The sequence below is a fragment of the Pygocentrus nattereri genome, chromosome 18 (genome assembly GCF_015220715.1).
Source record: "Pygocentrus nattereri isolate fPygNat1 chromosome 18, fPygNat1.pri, whole genome shotgun sequence".
Taxonomy (NCBI): Eukaryota; Metazoa; Chordata; class Actinopteri; order Characiformes; family Serrasalmidae; genus Pygocentrus; species Pygocentrus nattereri.
This window is the reverse complement of record NC_051228.1, coordinates 39,275,863-39,291,495: the sequence shown is the minus strand read 5'-3', so window position 1 is coordinate 39,291,495 and position 15,633 is coordinate 39,275,863. Positions and strand designations below refer to the sequence as shown.

At 43.0% G+C, this 15,633-nt stretch overlaps 3 protein-coding genes across 9 annotated transcripts in view; 1 reads left to right on the top strand and 2 right to left on the bottom strand.

Moving 5' to 3' along the window:
* The window catches only part of LOC108442456 (adhesion G-protein coupled receptor G2), a 37,364-nt gene extending 34,052 nt beyond the window's left edge, over positions 1-3,312 (bottom strand). For all 3 annotated transcript variants that reach the window (XM_017722494.2, XM_017722496.2, XM_017722495.2), the window contains exon 1: positions 3,060-3,312. The gene's annotated coding sequence lies outside the window, so the exon portion shown is untranslated. The remainder of the gene's footprint in view (positions 1-3,059) is intronic.
* Positions 3,313-8,335: 5,023 nt separating this feature from the next.
* rhbdd2 (rhomboid domain containing 2) lies at positions 8,336-13,737 on the top strand. The gene is made up of 4 exons (XM_017722476.2): positions 8,336-8,643; positions 11,044-11,448; positions 12,654-12,804; positions 13,286-13,737. Exons 1-4 carry the CDS (start codon positions 8,472-8,474, stop codon positions 13,695-13,697), a joined length of 1,140 nt encoding a protein of 379 aa, XP_017577965.2. The 5' UTR covers positions 8,336-8,471; the 3' UTR covers positions 13,698-13,737.
* Positions 13,624-15,633, bottom strand: part of pora (P450 (cytochrome) oxidoreductase a) — a 28,526-nt gene continuing 26,516 nt past the window's right edge. For 3 of the 5 annotated variants that reach the window (XM_037547352.1, XM_037547355.1, XM_037547356.1), the window contains one exon: positions 14,515-15,485. In XM_037547352.1, the coding sequence (XP_037403249.1) occupies positions 15,341-15,485 (145 nt within the window). In that variant the 3' untranslated portion in view covers positions 14,515-15,340. Of the gene's footprint in view, positions 13,869-14,514; positions 15,486-15,633 lie in introns of those variants that run through there. The other 2 variants (XM_037547353.1, XM_037547354.1) reach the window with 2 other exon arrangements.

Below are 15,633 nucleotides of genomic sequence, written 5' to 3'. Positions count from 1 at the left end.
AAACACGGATCTTGTCATTATACCGTGAAGTCCAGCGTTACACCCGAGTCGATGCTTTCAGAAGATCATGGAAATTCATTCAACCGTATGTACATTAAACCCTAAGCCACTGTTAAGTTTTAAAAAGATGATCATTTTCCTTCCTCATTCCGACCTCTCTCCCACTTACTGTCCATGGAATGTCTAAATGGTAAGTTCACAGGAGAAGGAAAAGACCTACTTGGCTTTTAATGGAAGTCAATGGAACCAGACGTTTTCACCCTCAAGTCATTCTGGGTCGTTTGTTTTGGTCCACTCTTCATGAAATGTACACACTATGTAAAGTGGACCAGGCACTTCCAAAATATGTCAAAAACAACACTGGAAAAATGAGGTTTTCTTCCAGCAGCAGCGATTTACTCCGTTCCGTGCATTTCTGACAGACCTGCTCCAGCGGCTAATCTCTGGGGGTAACGCTGCTGCTCGGTGGGCCGCGCGGAGCGGGAATCGGGGGCAGTTCTGCTGTTTCTCACTTTCTTTAAGACCTAAAAACGATTTAAAAGTCGGTTCCTGCGCTGACAGACGCTTTATGTGCTGAGAACAGACCGCGGTTTTCCGCTCCTGAGGAACAGCAGTAAGTTCGGTTTGGATCAGCACTGTGATGGTTTGGGGCTAAACGTCGAGCTCTTCACCTCTGCCGGTAACCAGAACCAGAACCAGAACGAGGCAGAATGTGGGGTAAATGACTGGTAGTTACCAGCTTCGGCATCTTTTCTCCCATTTCCCGACTTTATCTGGCTCCAAAACAGGCTGCGGAAAACTAGCTAGCTTTAGCCTTAGTTTTAGCCTTAGCTTTAGCCTTAGCTTTAGCTGCAGAACACTCCGACCGTTGGGCGCGTGACCGATTTAAAATTGTAGCTAACGGTCAGCGCCGAATTCTACAGCGGCGTTTACAGTAAACAGCGGATTCCAGAATAAAGTCGTCAGGTATATTGTGTTCTCACAATATTACAACTTTATTCTCACAATATCACAATATTACAACTTTATTCTCACAATATTACAACTTTATTCTCACAATATTACAACTTTATTCTCACAATATTACAACTTTATTCTCAAAATAATACGACTTTATTCTCAAAATATTACGACTTTATTCTCAAAATAATACGACTTTATCCTCACAATATTACAACTTTATTCTCAAAATAATACGACTTTATTCTCAAAATATTACGACTTTATTCTCACAATATTACGACTTTATTCTCAAAATAATACGACTTTATTCTCACAATATTACAACTTTATTCTCGAAATATTACGACTTTATTCTCACAATATTACAACTTTATTCTCAAAATATTACGACTTTATTCTCACAATATTACGACTTTATTCTCAAAATATTACGACTTTATTCTCAAAATAATACGACTTTATTCTCAAAATAATACGACTTTATTCTCACAATATTACAACTTTATTCTCACAATATTACAACTTTATCCTCACAATATTACAACTTTATTCTCAAAATAATACGACTTTATTCTCAAAATATTACGACTTTATTCTCACAATATTACGACTTTATTCTCAAAATAATACGACTTTATTCTCACAATATTACAACTTTATTCTCGAAATATTACGACTTTATTCTCAAAATATTACGACTTTATTCTCAAAATATTACGACTTTATTCTCACAATATTACAACTTTATTCTCAAAATATTACGACTTTATTCTCACAATATTACGACTTTATTCTCAAAATAATACGACTTTATTCTCACAATATTACGACTTTATTCTCGAAATATTACGACTTTATTCTCACAATATTACAACTTTATTCTCAAAATATTACGACTTTATTCTCACAATATTACAACTTTATTCTCAAAATATTACGACTTTATTCTCACAATATTACAACTTTATTCTCGAAATATTACGACTTTATTCTCAAAATAATACGACTTTATTCTCAAAATAATACGACTTTATTCTCCAAATATTACGACTTTATTCTCAAAATAATACGACTTTATTCTCAAAATATTACGACTTTATTCTCGAAATATTGCAACTTTTTTCTCTTAATATTACGACTTTATTCTCCAAATATTACAACTTTATTCTCAAAAAATACGACTTTATTCTCCAAATATTACGACTTTATTCTCAAAATAATACGACTTTATTCTCGAAATATTGCAACTTTTTTCTCTTAATATTACGACTTTATTCTCCAAATATTACGACTTTTTTTATATTGCAACTTTATTCTCGAAATATTACAAAACTTTTTTCTCAAAATATTACTTTTTTTCTCGAAATATGCCGACTTTACTGTGGAGGTCTGAAACGCCGTCGTGGGCTTCGGTTTAAGCGCTGAGAAGCTCCAGACGGACACAGTCCGCCGGTCCATTAACACAGCGGCATAAACGCCAGAATCACCGGCAGAACTACACTCAGAGTTTCATTACAAAGTCCCACTGCACAGCACATTTAAACTACGACTGCGCCGGTGCGTCGACGCCAGTACTGCACTGTGTATTGTAGATTACTGTATTGTAGTTTATTGTATTGTAGTTTATTGTATTGTAGCTTATTGTTATTGTAGTTTACTGTATTGTAGTTTATTGTATTGTAGTTTATTGTATTGTAGTTTATTGTATTGCAGGGCTCAGAGTTCTGTGTTCAGCTCTGCTCCTTCTCTCTCTGTATCAGTGACTGTTTCTATCAGTATCTGAGCTCAGGACCGTCTCTCTCTCTGACCTGCTGGTAACTAGCAGAGAGACTTTCTCTAGACAGACGAAGCTCTTCCTGTACGTCGCTCTGATCAGAGCATCTGCTAAACGCTGTAAATGTAAGTGTCAGTGCACTGACTCGAGTCTGAGGATGAAGACTCGTGTGATCCTGACTGTAGAACCAGTTTGAGCTTCAGCCCCAGGCTGGACATCAGGTCTCTGTCCGGAATGACGGCCGAAGCTCTGCCGTGTCGCGGTGTTCTGCCTGAAACGGACTGAAACCGACTAAAGCCGTGATGTTTTGTGAGCCCGGTACCTTGTGGGCAGAAGGACGGCTCCACCGTTCAGGTCATCACGTCCGTTAGCGGAGCCGCATCCATCCAGTCCGGCTCGACCCCTCCTCGGCTTAATAAGCGGATCCAGCCTCTTTACAGGTGGGTTTTCTGGGAACAAAAACACGTGTTGTGTCTGAAACAGACGCTGGGCAGTCTGTCTGTATTCCTCTGATAGATCACACGCCTGTCTGTCGTCACCTTGCACAGGTAACCACAACTGGTCTGACGATCTTGAAGAACGTCCCGCCTCCCTGGACCGAGATTGTGAGACACCCTTATCTTCACTATCAGCACCAGCACTCCAGGAGGTTCCGCCCAGGTCTGCATCATACCTGTCGTTTGGCGCACACCTTGTCCTGCCCAGCCCTGAGTGCCTGCAGGCCTTTGGTTTTTTTTGTCTCACGCTTTGTTTTTGCCTGTTTTTTTACTATTGGTGCTGTTACTATAGTAACAGCTATTTACACTAGGCTTGATTTAAGCCAGCCTTTATATGTTTAAGAACTCATAATAAAAGAGCTGTAATAAAAAGTACAGCAGGACTGTTTAATATCGGAGCAAACTGAGTTCTATCAGTATCCAGGATATTGGAATCTCTGTGCTGCGTCTTACATTGTGACCCTTCGCCTGTTTGCTGTTCAACCATACAGCACTTTAGCCCCACTCATTCACACTGAAGTTAAAAGGAGTGTTAGAGACCCTCTTAAAGGCACAGAAACAAATTTAAGATGCACTATATTTCCAAAAGTATTCAGGTGTTCCAGTCACTTCCATGGCCACAGGTGTATAAAGCCGAGCCCCTAGGCCTGCAGACTGCGTCTACAGACATTAGTGAAAGAATGGGTCGCTCTCAGGAGCTCAGTGAATTCCAGCGTGGTGCCGTGATCGGACGCCACCTGTGCAGCAAGTCCAGTCGTGAAATTTCCTCACTACTAAATATTCCACAGTCACGGATATTCAAAGATGTGGATGAGCCAGTTTGGTGTGGAAGAACTTGACTGGCCTGCACAGAGTCCTGACCTCAACCCCATAGAACACCTTTGGGATGAATTAGAGTGGAGACTGTGAGCCAGGCCTTCTCGTCCAACATCAGTGTCTGACCTCACAAATGTGCTTCTGGAAGAACGGCCAAAAATTCCCATAAACACTCCTAACCCTTGTGGAAAGCCTTCCAAGTAGAGCTGAAGCTGTTATAGCTGTAAAGGGTGGGCCGACACCATATTAAACCCTATGGATTAAGAATGGGACGTCACTCAAGTTCACATGTGTGTGAAGCCAGACGAGCGAATACTTTTGGCATATGCCGTAAAAGGGGTTTAGAAAATGGTCATGTAAAAATGAATTATGACTGTTTTTGACATATAAACCCACATCAGTGTTGTAGGTGGACCTCATCTGTCAGTTCCATTGTGTAAAATAATGCACAATGACTCCTGGTGTAACTTCTGGCGTTAGGGAAGTATTTCTTCAAAGGAAGACTCTAATATTGAACTAACACTTCCTGTTTTTAAAGTCCACCTGTCCGTTAAATGATGAAAAGTAATGCACAGTGGCCACCGGTGGAATCCCTGGTGTTAAGGAAGTACTTTTTCCAATGAAGACTGTAATATTGAACTAACACTTCCTATTTTCCATTCTTTACCCTTCCCACAATATCCTTCTCAAAACAGGCTGTGGCATTCCGCTGTCGGCCTATTCTGAGCTCCTCTGTGACCTTCCTCCAGGGGGACCCCAGACAGACGGGGGGGGGGGCTCATTACACGTTCAAGAGACTCGGAATTTCAGAAATGTGATGAGAAATATGTGACATCATATCAGACGCAGACCGAGCTGTAGTGTAGGTGTTGAGCTGTAACGCCTTTGCTCTGAGGTAGAGAACGGAATGGGCCCATGCCTGTTTTTCCGTTCCAGCTTGGCCTCATGGAATAATAACCTAATGGCTTCGTCTATATTTAGATACTATTTCAAGACGCTGGTGCTGCAGACACTATGGGCCTTGTGACAAAGGGACATAACAGCACTGAACAAACCCGACAGGTGCTGAATGCTTCAAACTAATTACTATATTTAATGTAATGCATATCACTTTCATATTCCTGCATAAATAACGAGATACATCTCAAAATAAACGTTCCAGATCTAACATCTGGGTGGTTATCCAGCTTGCCCTTGTAGGATCCTGTTGAAACCTTTAATCACCCTAGACCAAAAACCTGTGGTGGTGTTATGATTGGACCAATTAGCCTTTAAAAACAGACACTCGTTAACTTTCAGTAGTAAAGTATTATGAGTGAATATACTTAAATACAATAAATGAAATATTTAAGTAAATATAACTAAGACATTTGTAAGTGCTGCTCCCTCCTGATACACTTTATACAAATAATAGGAACATCTATATTTCCAAAAGTATTCGGTCGTCTGGCTTCACACATATGAACTTGAGTGACGTCCCAGTCTTAATCCATAGGGTTTAATATGATGTCGGCCCACCCTTTGCAGCTATAACAGCTTCAGCTCTTCTGGGAAGGCTTTCCACAAGGGTTAGGAGTGTTTATGGGAATTTTTGACCGTTCTTCCAGAAGCACATTTGTGAGGTCAGACACTGATGTTGGACGAGAAGGCCTGGCTCACAGTCTCCACTCTAATTCATCCCAAAGGTGTTCTATGGAGTTGAGGTCAGGACTCTGTGCAGGCCAGTCAAGTTCTTCCACACCAAACTGGCTCATCAACGTCTTTATGGACCTGCATTCTGCACTGATCTGGATGGGGGAGTGAATACTTTTGGAAATACAGTGTAGCTTTAACATTTCTGGCAATTATATCTTAATGGTAATTAATTGGTTGTTCACTGTGTCACATTTAAGTTTGGCTAACTGTAGTTACTCTGTTTATCTAATGCCATACAAGGCATTTTCATACGCTTCCAGTCTTTAAATCCACATAATGATCTCCAAAATACTGGCAGCATCGCTGTTAACCTCTTAAAATTGGGCCCTCCTCATTTACAGGGTTATTACTTTATGAACTAATATTCATAGCCTCACGGGAAGTGCTGGAACTGGTTGTATGAGAGAACAGAACCTGAATAACACAGATTTTCATCCATGTTCATCAATGAAATGGTTAAATCTTCTTGAATGGGTTATTAAAATTACATAGACAGATATTTATATCAAGTGTATCTATAGCACATAATTCACATATATTCATTGAAAACACAGGTTTCTCATAGCAATCCGTGGGGCACCATGTAGCAGCTTGTGTGTACGTCACAAAGGCGCTTGAATATATCAGTCCAATATAGTAAAATATGGCATCCTTCTACGAGATGTTTGGACTGTGCAGTAAACTGTTGGATAAAATAAATAAACATGAATTCCGATCTGGCTGTTCAGACTATACCAGAGAACCTGTAGAGAGGAGAATTCCCGCTCTGCAACGTCTTCCAGGTTTCTCAGACACTAGGGGGCGCTCCTGAGTGAGTCCAAAATGAATGGGTTGATATGGAGCATCTGAGCAGAATCATAGTTTATAAATGCTGAAACATTTTTAAGGTAAAAGAATAGATTCATTTCCTGAACGGCGTAAAACATTTTAACACCACTGTTATATTTAAGAGCTTTTAAACTCGAGTTATAGGAGTTTAAACGGCACCTCCTGTACATTCATGACGTCAGAGAGCGCGAACAGCCAATGAGCTGCTCCGCTCGCCCATCAATCATCATAACCCGTTTGCTGTAGTTTTCTTTGCCTGTTTTAGTGAAATTCGTCGTTCTGTTGTCTAAAATGAAAGGAAAGTTCTGGGCAAGAGATTAGAAGCTATTTTAACTTCTCGCTTTAAGCCATTGGGCTCCATTCACTCCATTCACTGAGGACTCACTCGCGGGCGCCCTCTGCTGTTCAGTAGTCCTATTTTTGATATAACGTGGGAAATAGGAAGCGGCCAGGATCCTCACAAACCGGCTCTGACTATACAGCGCCGCAGATCGGATACGTATTGGAATTCAATAGCACATATGGAAGCGACTCAAATTCCATTATTCCAGCTCCCTGAAGCGTCACGGCACCGGGTTTAAAATAAAGGCTCAGCTCTGACCCATGCACTGTGTGGAGCTGTTAGCCTGAGCTACGTTTGCGTAAATGTCTTCATTGGTGCTAGAAGCTGCTGTTAGCCTACTGAAAGGGCTAAACCACTATGCCGGCTCACTGATGCTGCACTAGGGCAAGTTCAGAGGATAAAGACACCGATCTGAGCGAGTGAAGTCCAGTGACTGGTGACAGAGTGGCAGAAAAACGGGGAGCTTTATAGCCCACCGTAGTCATTCGTCACTCTGTAGTCCGTGTCACGCCGCAATATTAGGAGCTCCAGGAATTTTCTACAGCCAGAGTGAATAGGGCTTTATGACCCCTGTCCACCCCTGATATATTTTGTCCTGTGGACATATTTCTCCCAAATATTTCTCCCAAATATTTCTCCCAAATATCATTGGGTCCTCGTCTTATTGCGGCACACAAGCTAAAGCTACCGCACGTCAGTTTGACGTCACTAAGCTGCATGTAACCGTAGGCCCGAGGCGGTGTTCTGATGAGTTGTGCTCCCTTATCAAACGCTCAACCACAGCGCATGTTTACAGGTGAACCCGTGAATAAAACCCGACATTTCGATGGCCTAAAAGTCCTTATCGAAAAATACTACCAGGCACTGGCGACCCGTAAAGCAGGGGCGCAGCTCCTGCACGGTGTTATCTGCTCAAGCACACCTGCTTACCCTGCTCTGTTAATGGGCAGGTATAACGGCTGCGTTTGAGTAGGAAAACCTCAAAACTGTGATGGAAAGCGGCCCTCCTGACCCGAGCTGTGCACCCCTGACCCGAGCTGTGCACCCCTGACCCGAGCTGTGCACCCCTGCTGTAACGTGACCCGTATTTTGTGGGTGCAAATGCATGGTCCATTTTATTTCATTAAACTACGTTAATACACATTAGCAAATACTTAACAAAATAAATAATCTTTGTGTTTACAAACTGTAAATAATAATAATAATAAACTAATAATAAGCTGTCTGCTTTTGAACACATGTAAAATAATTCCTGTTTTGGTCCTGTAAGCCACTACACGCGCTTTAGCAGTGAAGAATGTGCGAGGATTGACTGACAAAAGGAAATCTGTAGGAAATGAACCAAGACCGGCTCCGACACAGACAGGACAGGACGACACGACGAGGACGCGACGGCTGCGCAAACCCTGCGCGGTTCAACCCCCTCGAACGCGGTCGGGGGAGGTTTTTCAGCGCGGAAGTGGGGAGCAGCCCGGGCCGCGTGGCGTGTTCCCTCCGCGGTCTTATTGGGACTCATTTCGTGCCCTCGCGTTATGAAGCAGACTGGGCAGTGAAAATGTTAGGCAACGCGCTGCGGAGGGTTTCTCGCGCGGTGTCGGACGCGGAGGCGACCGGCGGCGTCGTGTTGACGGTGCTCGTGTCCTGCGCGCTGAGCGTCGTTACGGGTTCCTTCAGCAGTTCCGCGCATTCCCTGAGCCTGGAGTCCAGCCTGGTCCTCCGCGGACACGGTAAGGCGCTATTAAACCAGCCAGCCCTGTGGAAGCGACTTAACCCGAGATACCGTCATGATAAACCCAGATCCAGCTCCAGAAAGTAAACAATCCTTCCCAGGTTTTTGTTCCAACTGCATGAACAGCTCCGCTGGTGGTTTGATCTAACTAGAGCAGCCAGGGCGTTGGAACAAAATCCTGGGACGGATCTTCGTTTTCTGGAGCTGGATTTTCCACCGCTGGCTAAAACACACAGCCAGCCGGACACGGCGTCGTTACTGCTTCATAACAGCAGGTCAACATCTACAAAACACAGAAGCCGTCTGTTTTTGTTTACCGTGTGCTGTGAGTCTCCTGACCAATCACAGGCGTCCCTGACCACGTGTTCTAAATCGTTTCGGTCATGTAATTGGAAGGTCATTACCTCCAGCCAGAGCTGGACGAAGACCTCAAACCATGTACTGGAGTTAAAGTTGATAAATATTCCTCCAGTAAAAGTAGAAGTTCCTCCCTTTAGACCTCCACTGGAGTAAAAGTACTAAAGTATTTCCCTTCAAATGTACTTAAGTATAAAGTAAAAGTACTAAAAGAGGAATTCTGGCTCTGATGTCCTGTTATCATTTTTATAACCAGACTGGCTTCATGAACTCATTTCAGGTGAAAGTCCTCCAGCGTCTCTCTTGGTAAACCAGTCTTTTAATAGAACGTCATTAATTAGTGACGCTGACGTCTATTAAAATGATCAGAAGCACAAAACACTGAAGGTAAACAGTTTCCATCAGGGAGAACCGAGTGGCTCTGAAATCACTTTTTACACACAAGCAAAGTTTCAGTTTCAGATTTATTTACAACTTAGTTCCAAGTTTAAGTTGAATAAAAACTGGCTTTAAACTCAGGATCACAGATGAGCTCCTTTACTATGTTGATCTGTAGGCGTCTGTTCATAAACATAAACCAGCCCAAACTCATTTACTATAAAATGAAATGGTGTTTGTAGAAATTCAGAAAAAAGCCGCGTCAGTCTCGACTGCATATGTGGACATATTTCTATATTGAGCTCTATTTACACAAAGTTAGGTTAGTTCATCATTTATGTTGAACAGACTCTCCCAAAGTTTTACGCTGCTGCGCTGACGTTGAACCGCGTGCTGCACTGGGTCGGTATGACCAACAGGTCAAAACCAGCTCTAAACAAAGTGACCGCTGGGCCCTGATTGGTGCTCTGGCTTTGCGCTTCTTTCGTTTTGACATGTGACGTTTTTATACACACAGAAACCAAAAGGAACGGCAGATTTCTCAAAATGTAGGAGGAAAAAGTCGGATATTAGACTCTGAAATGTAGTGGAGTGAAAGGAAAAAGTCCAGAATGGAGAAACTTCAGTACAGATACACCAAAAATACTAAAGTACAGAAACTCATTACATTTACTCAGTTACTCAGATACTCAGTTACTCAGGTACTCAGTTACTGTCCACCGCTGCCTCCAGGATAGGACAATAAGTCATTATTATTCTATGTTATTGTTTGACAGTACAAAGTACAGTAAAGAGCAAAACTAACAGGTAAACAAAAACACTGCATTATTTACAGATGCATAAAGAGAAAGTAAAGATAAATAATAAAATATACTAAAAACGCTAAAATAGGAAACCAATAAAAACATGCGCTGCACAAAGCTAAGAAGTGGATTGTATGGATACTGGGCAGCTGGCAGTGCAGAGGTGCTGTACTGTAACCATAACCTGTGTTTACATTCATGGATGCATAAACAAAGTGACGGTACGAAATATGTATAAATGTATAATCAAAGTGTCAGTTGTTGATAATAAACGATTGTTTTGAGATACATTGTCAGTGAATTAGGGTTATGACCTCCATTGAACCCTGTGTTAAACAAAACGTTCAGAGCCTGATGTGGTTCCTCCTCTGGGTGTAGCTTATCAATAAATACGACCAGTTATTGATAACCCGTGAAGTGACCGATATTCTGTGGGTGCATGTTACTCAACTACATTAATAAACATTGACAAATACCTCACAAAATCACCCATAAGTAATCTTTGCATTTACAAAGATTTAAATAATAATAATAATAATAATAAAGTATAAACCTGTAATAACACGTAATATTTTCCTGTTTTGTTCTTGTAAACCATCTGTTCTTATAAAACCAAACCACAGTGCAGTAGCAGTAGAGTCCCAATTGGATTTTTGATGTACCTCTAAATTCATAATTCATATTTTAATAAAGGAATATAAAGTTTCACCCACCGCACTCAACTGTGCTTAATATTGACTTGACTACCAGCAATGCATGTTGGTTGTTATTGCTATTATGCAGATATTATATAGCCATACCAGCTACCTGAATGTCTGCTCGATGTTTACATCCCAGTCCTTCTCTCATTCCCACTCCAGTCCACAGACTCCTCACATACAGCTTCTACCATAAGGACGTTGCACACCTGTTCCTCAGTATTGTGGTGCTGGTGATCTTCTGCAGTGGATTAGAGAAAGGAATTGGCACGGTGCGATTTCTACACCAGCTACTCCTCCTTTCCACCTGTGTTGGCCTGCTGCATGTTCTCCTGGAGCTGCTCCTGTTTTCTCCGTCAGCCAGGAGCTCTGTTTCAGGCCTAATCCCAGTTTCTCTCGCCGTGCTGGGCATGGTGACCATCAGCTCCCGCATGCGGAAGGCGCTCCTGCTGGGCGTTAATGTGCCCACTGCATCTCTACCCTGGCTTCTCCTGCTTCTAGTCACGCTCTTCGTCCCAAACACTGTGCTCCTGTGCAACGCTGTGGCTGTAGTTATAGGAGAGATATGTATCCTTTTGACTGGCTGTTGTTTTTGTCCTGATATTTCTTGATTGAAGATTTAACCTTTTAATCCGTGATGCTTTAAAAAGACAAAACAATTGACATTTTGTTTCTCTAGTGCCCGAACACCAGTCAGTGAAATATCATCCCGGCTGTGATCTGGTGTCTGTAGATCATCTCAGCCGTGATGTTATTGGTGATAACTCCCTCCTCGAGTGTCTCTACTGCTTTAATACAGCAGGTAAATAAATACAGTAAGAAATGAATAAACTGGCCGTGAACGCGGCTTTAATATGTTTTAATGTTCAGCTCCTTCCTCCTAATTAGAGCTCCTTAACGAGCAGTTCGTGCTACGTCAGAGTAACGAGCTCCGCCCACTCGCTGCTCAGCCGGCAGTTCGTTCTCCAGCTCCTTACACTAAATTCCCAAACTGTCGTCTCCACTGAGCAGCTTTTCAGTCGGCAGCTGTGACAGAAGAACAGCTGAACAACCTGGAATCAGCCAGAAATGAACCCAACACCATTCGCCAGACGCGTCTGATCTTCAGAGTCGGACCAAATCAGACTGAGCCGTAAAACTGACCCAATATCAGGTTCAGCTCAGTTTGGTCAGTTTCTCCAGATCAGTATTAATGTTGTTTTGTTCCAGCCGGTCTGTAAAGCTTCTTACAGCCCGTTTAGTTTAGTTTAGTCTGAGCAGCGAGTGGGCGGAGATCGTTACTCTGACGTAGCAACAAGCTGCTCGTTAAGGAGCTCTAATTAGGAGGAAGGAGCTGAACATTAAAACATATTAAAGCCGCGTTCACGGCCAGTTTATTCATTTCTTACTGTATTTATTTACCTGCTGTATTAAAGCAGTAGAGCACTCGAGGAGGGAGTTATCACCAATAACATCACGGCTGGGATGATCTACGGACACTCGCCTTCGGCCGTGACTCGCTCTCATGTTGTAAAGTAAGAAGTGAAAACATTCAGATGGCTCCTACAGCTGTCAAAGTCGTTGCTTAGCAACAGCATCTCAGTGGAGTGATGCAGTGTTTGTGGAAAACCTGTGATGTTCTGGTGAAATAACAGGGCAGTTAGACGCCTCTCAACCAATCAGCTCGCGCGGCCGGAACTGACTGTTGTATAAAGTGGTTTAGTGAATGCTGGGGGCTAGCTCTGTGCAGTTCCACCTACATGCTACGTCCTTAACTTGAGGCTTTGTGTTAGATGGCATGGGGTGGTTGTCAGTGTTGGAGATGTCGGAGTCCAAAGCTTGTGTGCTTGAGAAGAAAATGCCTTTCAGGTTACTGAAGAAGATAGCAGGTGTACAGTTCGTCCCCGCATCTGCCGAGGAGCGAAAAAAGACCCTGCACGCCATGTGAGTGGTCACTCTATTCCTGTATCATTTATTATCGCAGTATCGCAGATTAAGGCGAAAGTTTTCTGATATTGGACTTACAGCTGATAATTTCTGTTTATTTATGCCCAGTTTTCTCCTAAAAGCCCAAATTCCCGCTATGGGGAATAACGTAATTACTGCCCACTTCTGCATCGTGACCTAACAGACACTCACAGTTGTCACAGTTTTGTAAGTGGCCACTGGAAAAGAGCATCTGCTATATACCGTAAAATATTCACATCAAATAATGTAAATGTTTATAGTAATTATCAGGGCAGGTCATTGCTGTATCATGGCTATGTCAAATTAATTATCTATATGTTTTACGTTGTAAAATGCAGTAAAAATGTTAATATCAGTATCAGCCAGTTTATTACATGGTGTTTTCCATCATGTTTTCCAGTTCATTCTCTATATGTTGCAGTATGTGGACATTAAATTGTACTGGTCACTGTTTCAGATGCAGCCCACCACCGGGATCATATCCTGTTCAAGCCTACGCTCCAGCACCCACGTCCACTCCTCAAGCTACAGGGAGCCCACCTAACAGTCTAGATGGTTGGCCATACGCAACCTACACCCAACAGAACTACGCGGTGCCCTCACCGTACTCGGGGTATGGATTTGGGCGCAGCTTTGGATCCAGCCATGGGCATAGCCACGGGCATGATTGTGGACATTCTCATGGACATAGTCACCAGCATCTGGCCTCCAGTTCGTGGACTCCAGTGGCTCCTCATGCCCATTCTCATTTCAGCCCTCCTGTGAATATGGCTGGGCAGTTTTTTGGTCACCTGCCACAGGGAACTGTTGAAGCAACGACTCAAGCTCCTGTGTCGGAGTCTGTGCTGCCTCCTGTGCTGTCCAGTTAGGGCCTTTAAAACCTGACCAATAAAAGTCTGAAGCACTGTTTCTCAACTGTGGTCCTGGGATCCCCCACCCAAATACTTTTCCAGGTGGGCCACTATTAATGTGGTTACTGTGGTTCCTTTCATAGCTTGCCGTTGTGAAGGTGCCCTGCTGTGGCTGGCCCTCTCTGTCTCCTGTAAAGATAAGATACGAATGCACTGACAAACTGTAAACACACAACCAAATATTTTTATTGGGGGTAGTTTGTGGTAATTGGGGGGTTTCAAATGAGCTGAAATCCTGACAGGAATGTATCTAGCATTATTTTAGCATATGAACTGACAGGATTGTCACATTAAACATAAAAGCTTTCAGTAGTTTTCATGTTATCACTACTTGGCCTGCTTGCTTTTATCAATTATAGCAAATGAACAAGATGAAAATAGCCTAATTTTATTTAACATAGACTATATATTGCCAAAGGTATTCAGTCACCCATCCTAATCACTGAGTTCAGGTGTTCCAGTCTCTTCCGTGGCCACAGGTGTATAAAGCCGAGCCCCTCGGCCTGCAGACTGCTTCTACAGACATTAGTGAAAGAATGGGTCGCTCTCAGGAGCTCAGTGAGTCCCAGCGTGGTGCCGTGATCGGACGCCACCTGTGCAGCAAGTCCAGTCGTGAAATTTCCTCACTACTAAGTATTCCACAGTCAGCTGTTTGGTGGAGGGGGGATCATGGTGTGGGGTTGTTTTTCAGGAGTTGGGCTCGGCCCCTTAGTTCCAGTGAAAGGAGCTCTTAAAGCTTCAGCACCAAGAGATTTTGGACAATTTCATGCTCCCAACTTTGTGGGAACAGTTTGGGGACGGCCCCTTCCTGCTCCAACATGACTGCACACCAGTGCACAAAGCAGGTCCATAAAGACGTGGATGAGCCAGTTTGGTGTGGAAGAACTTGACTGGCCTGCACTGTACAGGTTGGAGTGGGCTGGTCTGCATCGTGTAGCTCCTGGTCGAATGTGTGTAGGACATTGGGCCCCCAGGACTGACCTCAATGGTTTACTGAGAAATCTGTACATCATTTCCTCACCAAAAGAACAACAATGAAAACATCTTGGCTACTGCACCTGCATCGATTATATAGTATATATATTATATATATATTATATAGTACATCAGTATGAAAGTTTCATTCGGTGGCCTAAAAGAGAAGAAAAAATATGATGTGTTTCTCAAAACATCGGAATTTTCTGGCAAATAAAATACTCCCAAACTGTGAACGTAGTGCAGTGTTCTGGTTTCTTCATACGCTTTTCACACGTTTATTGAAATAAATAAATGTGATTATGATCGTTCATATTCCACGCTCACTAAAAGAAACACTAAATGTCCTAAAACTGACGTCTGGGCAGTAAAGCGCTTGTGCATTTCCGCATTTTGTAGTGGTTTGAAGACTCGACGGGGTCCCATGTGAAGAGGGTCCACCTCTTGGACTTTTCATGCACAGAAGAAATCTGAAAGCAGCTGTTTGACGGTCAAATTCACACACTGTGCGTTTCATGCAAGCACTTCAGCTCATCTGGGCACGACATGAGCCTGCAGTCTGCAACACTCATTTAATCCAAGTTGGTCAAATCAGAGGCAAAGCGATGGACACGGTCCGCGTAGTTTCAGCTCCAAACGTCTTGCGAGTAGCGGCCTTTAGTCATCAGCCGCTGGAAATAGTCCACAGCCTGTGTGTGTGTCAGGCCTCCGACCTCTTCGGCGATCTCGTGGAAAGCAGCGTGGACGTCCCTGGCCATGTTACGAGCGTCCCTGTGGGAGTGCAGAGTTAGAGAGACTTTACCAACCACGACAATTCTGAGTGAATGACCCATTAAAGGGTTTTGGTTTGTCGACTGGCCTCGTTTGGTGTCCAGATTTTGATTCTTTAGTGTAAAGCTGCAGTCCTGAGGCTAATGTT

Excerpts from the sequence above, each read along its gene's own strand:
- rhbdd2 (XM_017722476.2), top strand. The coding sequence starts at position 8,472 with ATGTTAGGCAACGCGCTGCGGAGGGTTTCTCGCGCGGTGTCGGACGCG. Across the intron at positions 8,644-11,043 it reads CCTGGTCCTCCGCGGACACG|TCCACAGACTCCTCACATAC; the intron begins GTAAGGCGCTAT and ends TTCCCACTCCAG. Across the intron at positions 12,805-13,285 it reads AAAAAGACCCTGCACGCCAT|ATGCAGCCCACCACCGGGAT; the intron begins GTGAGTGGTCAC and ends TCACTGTTTCAG.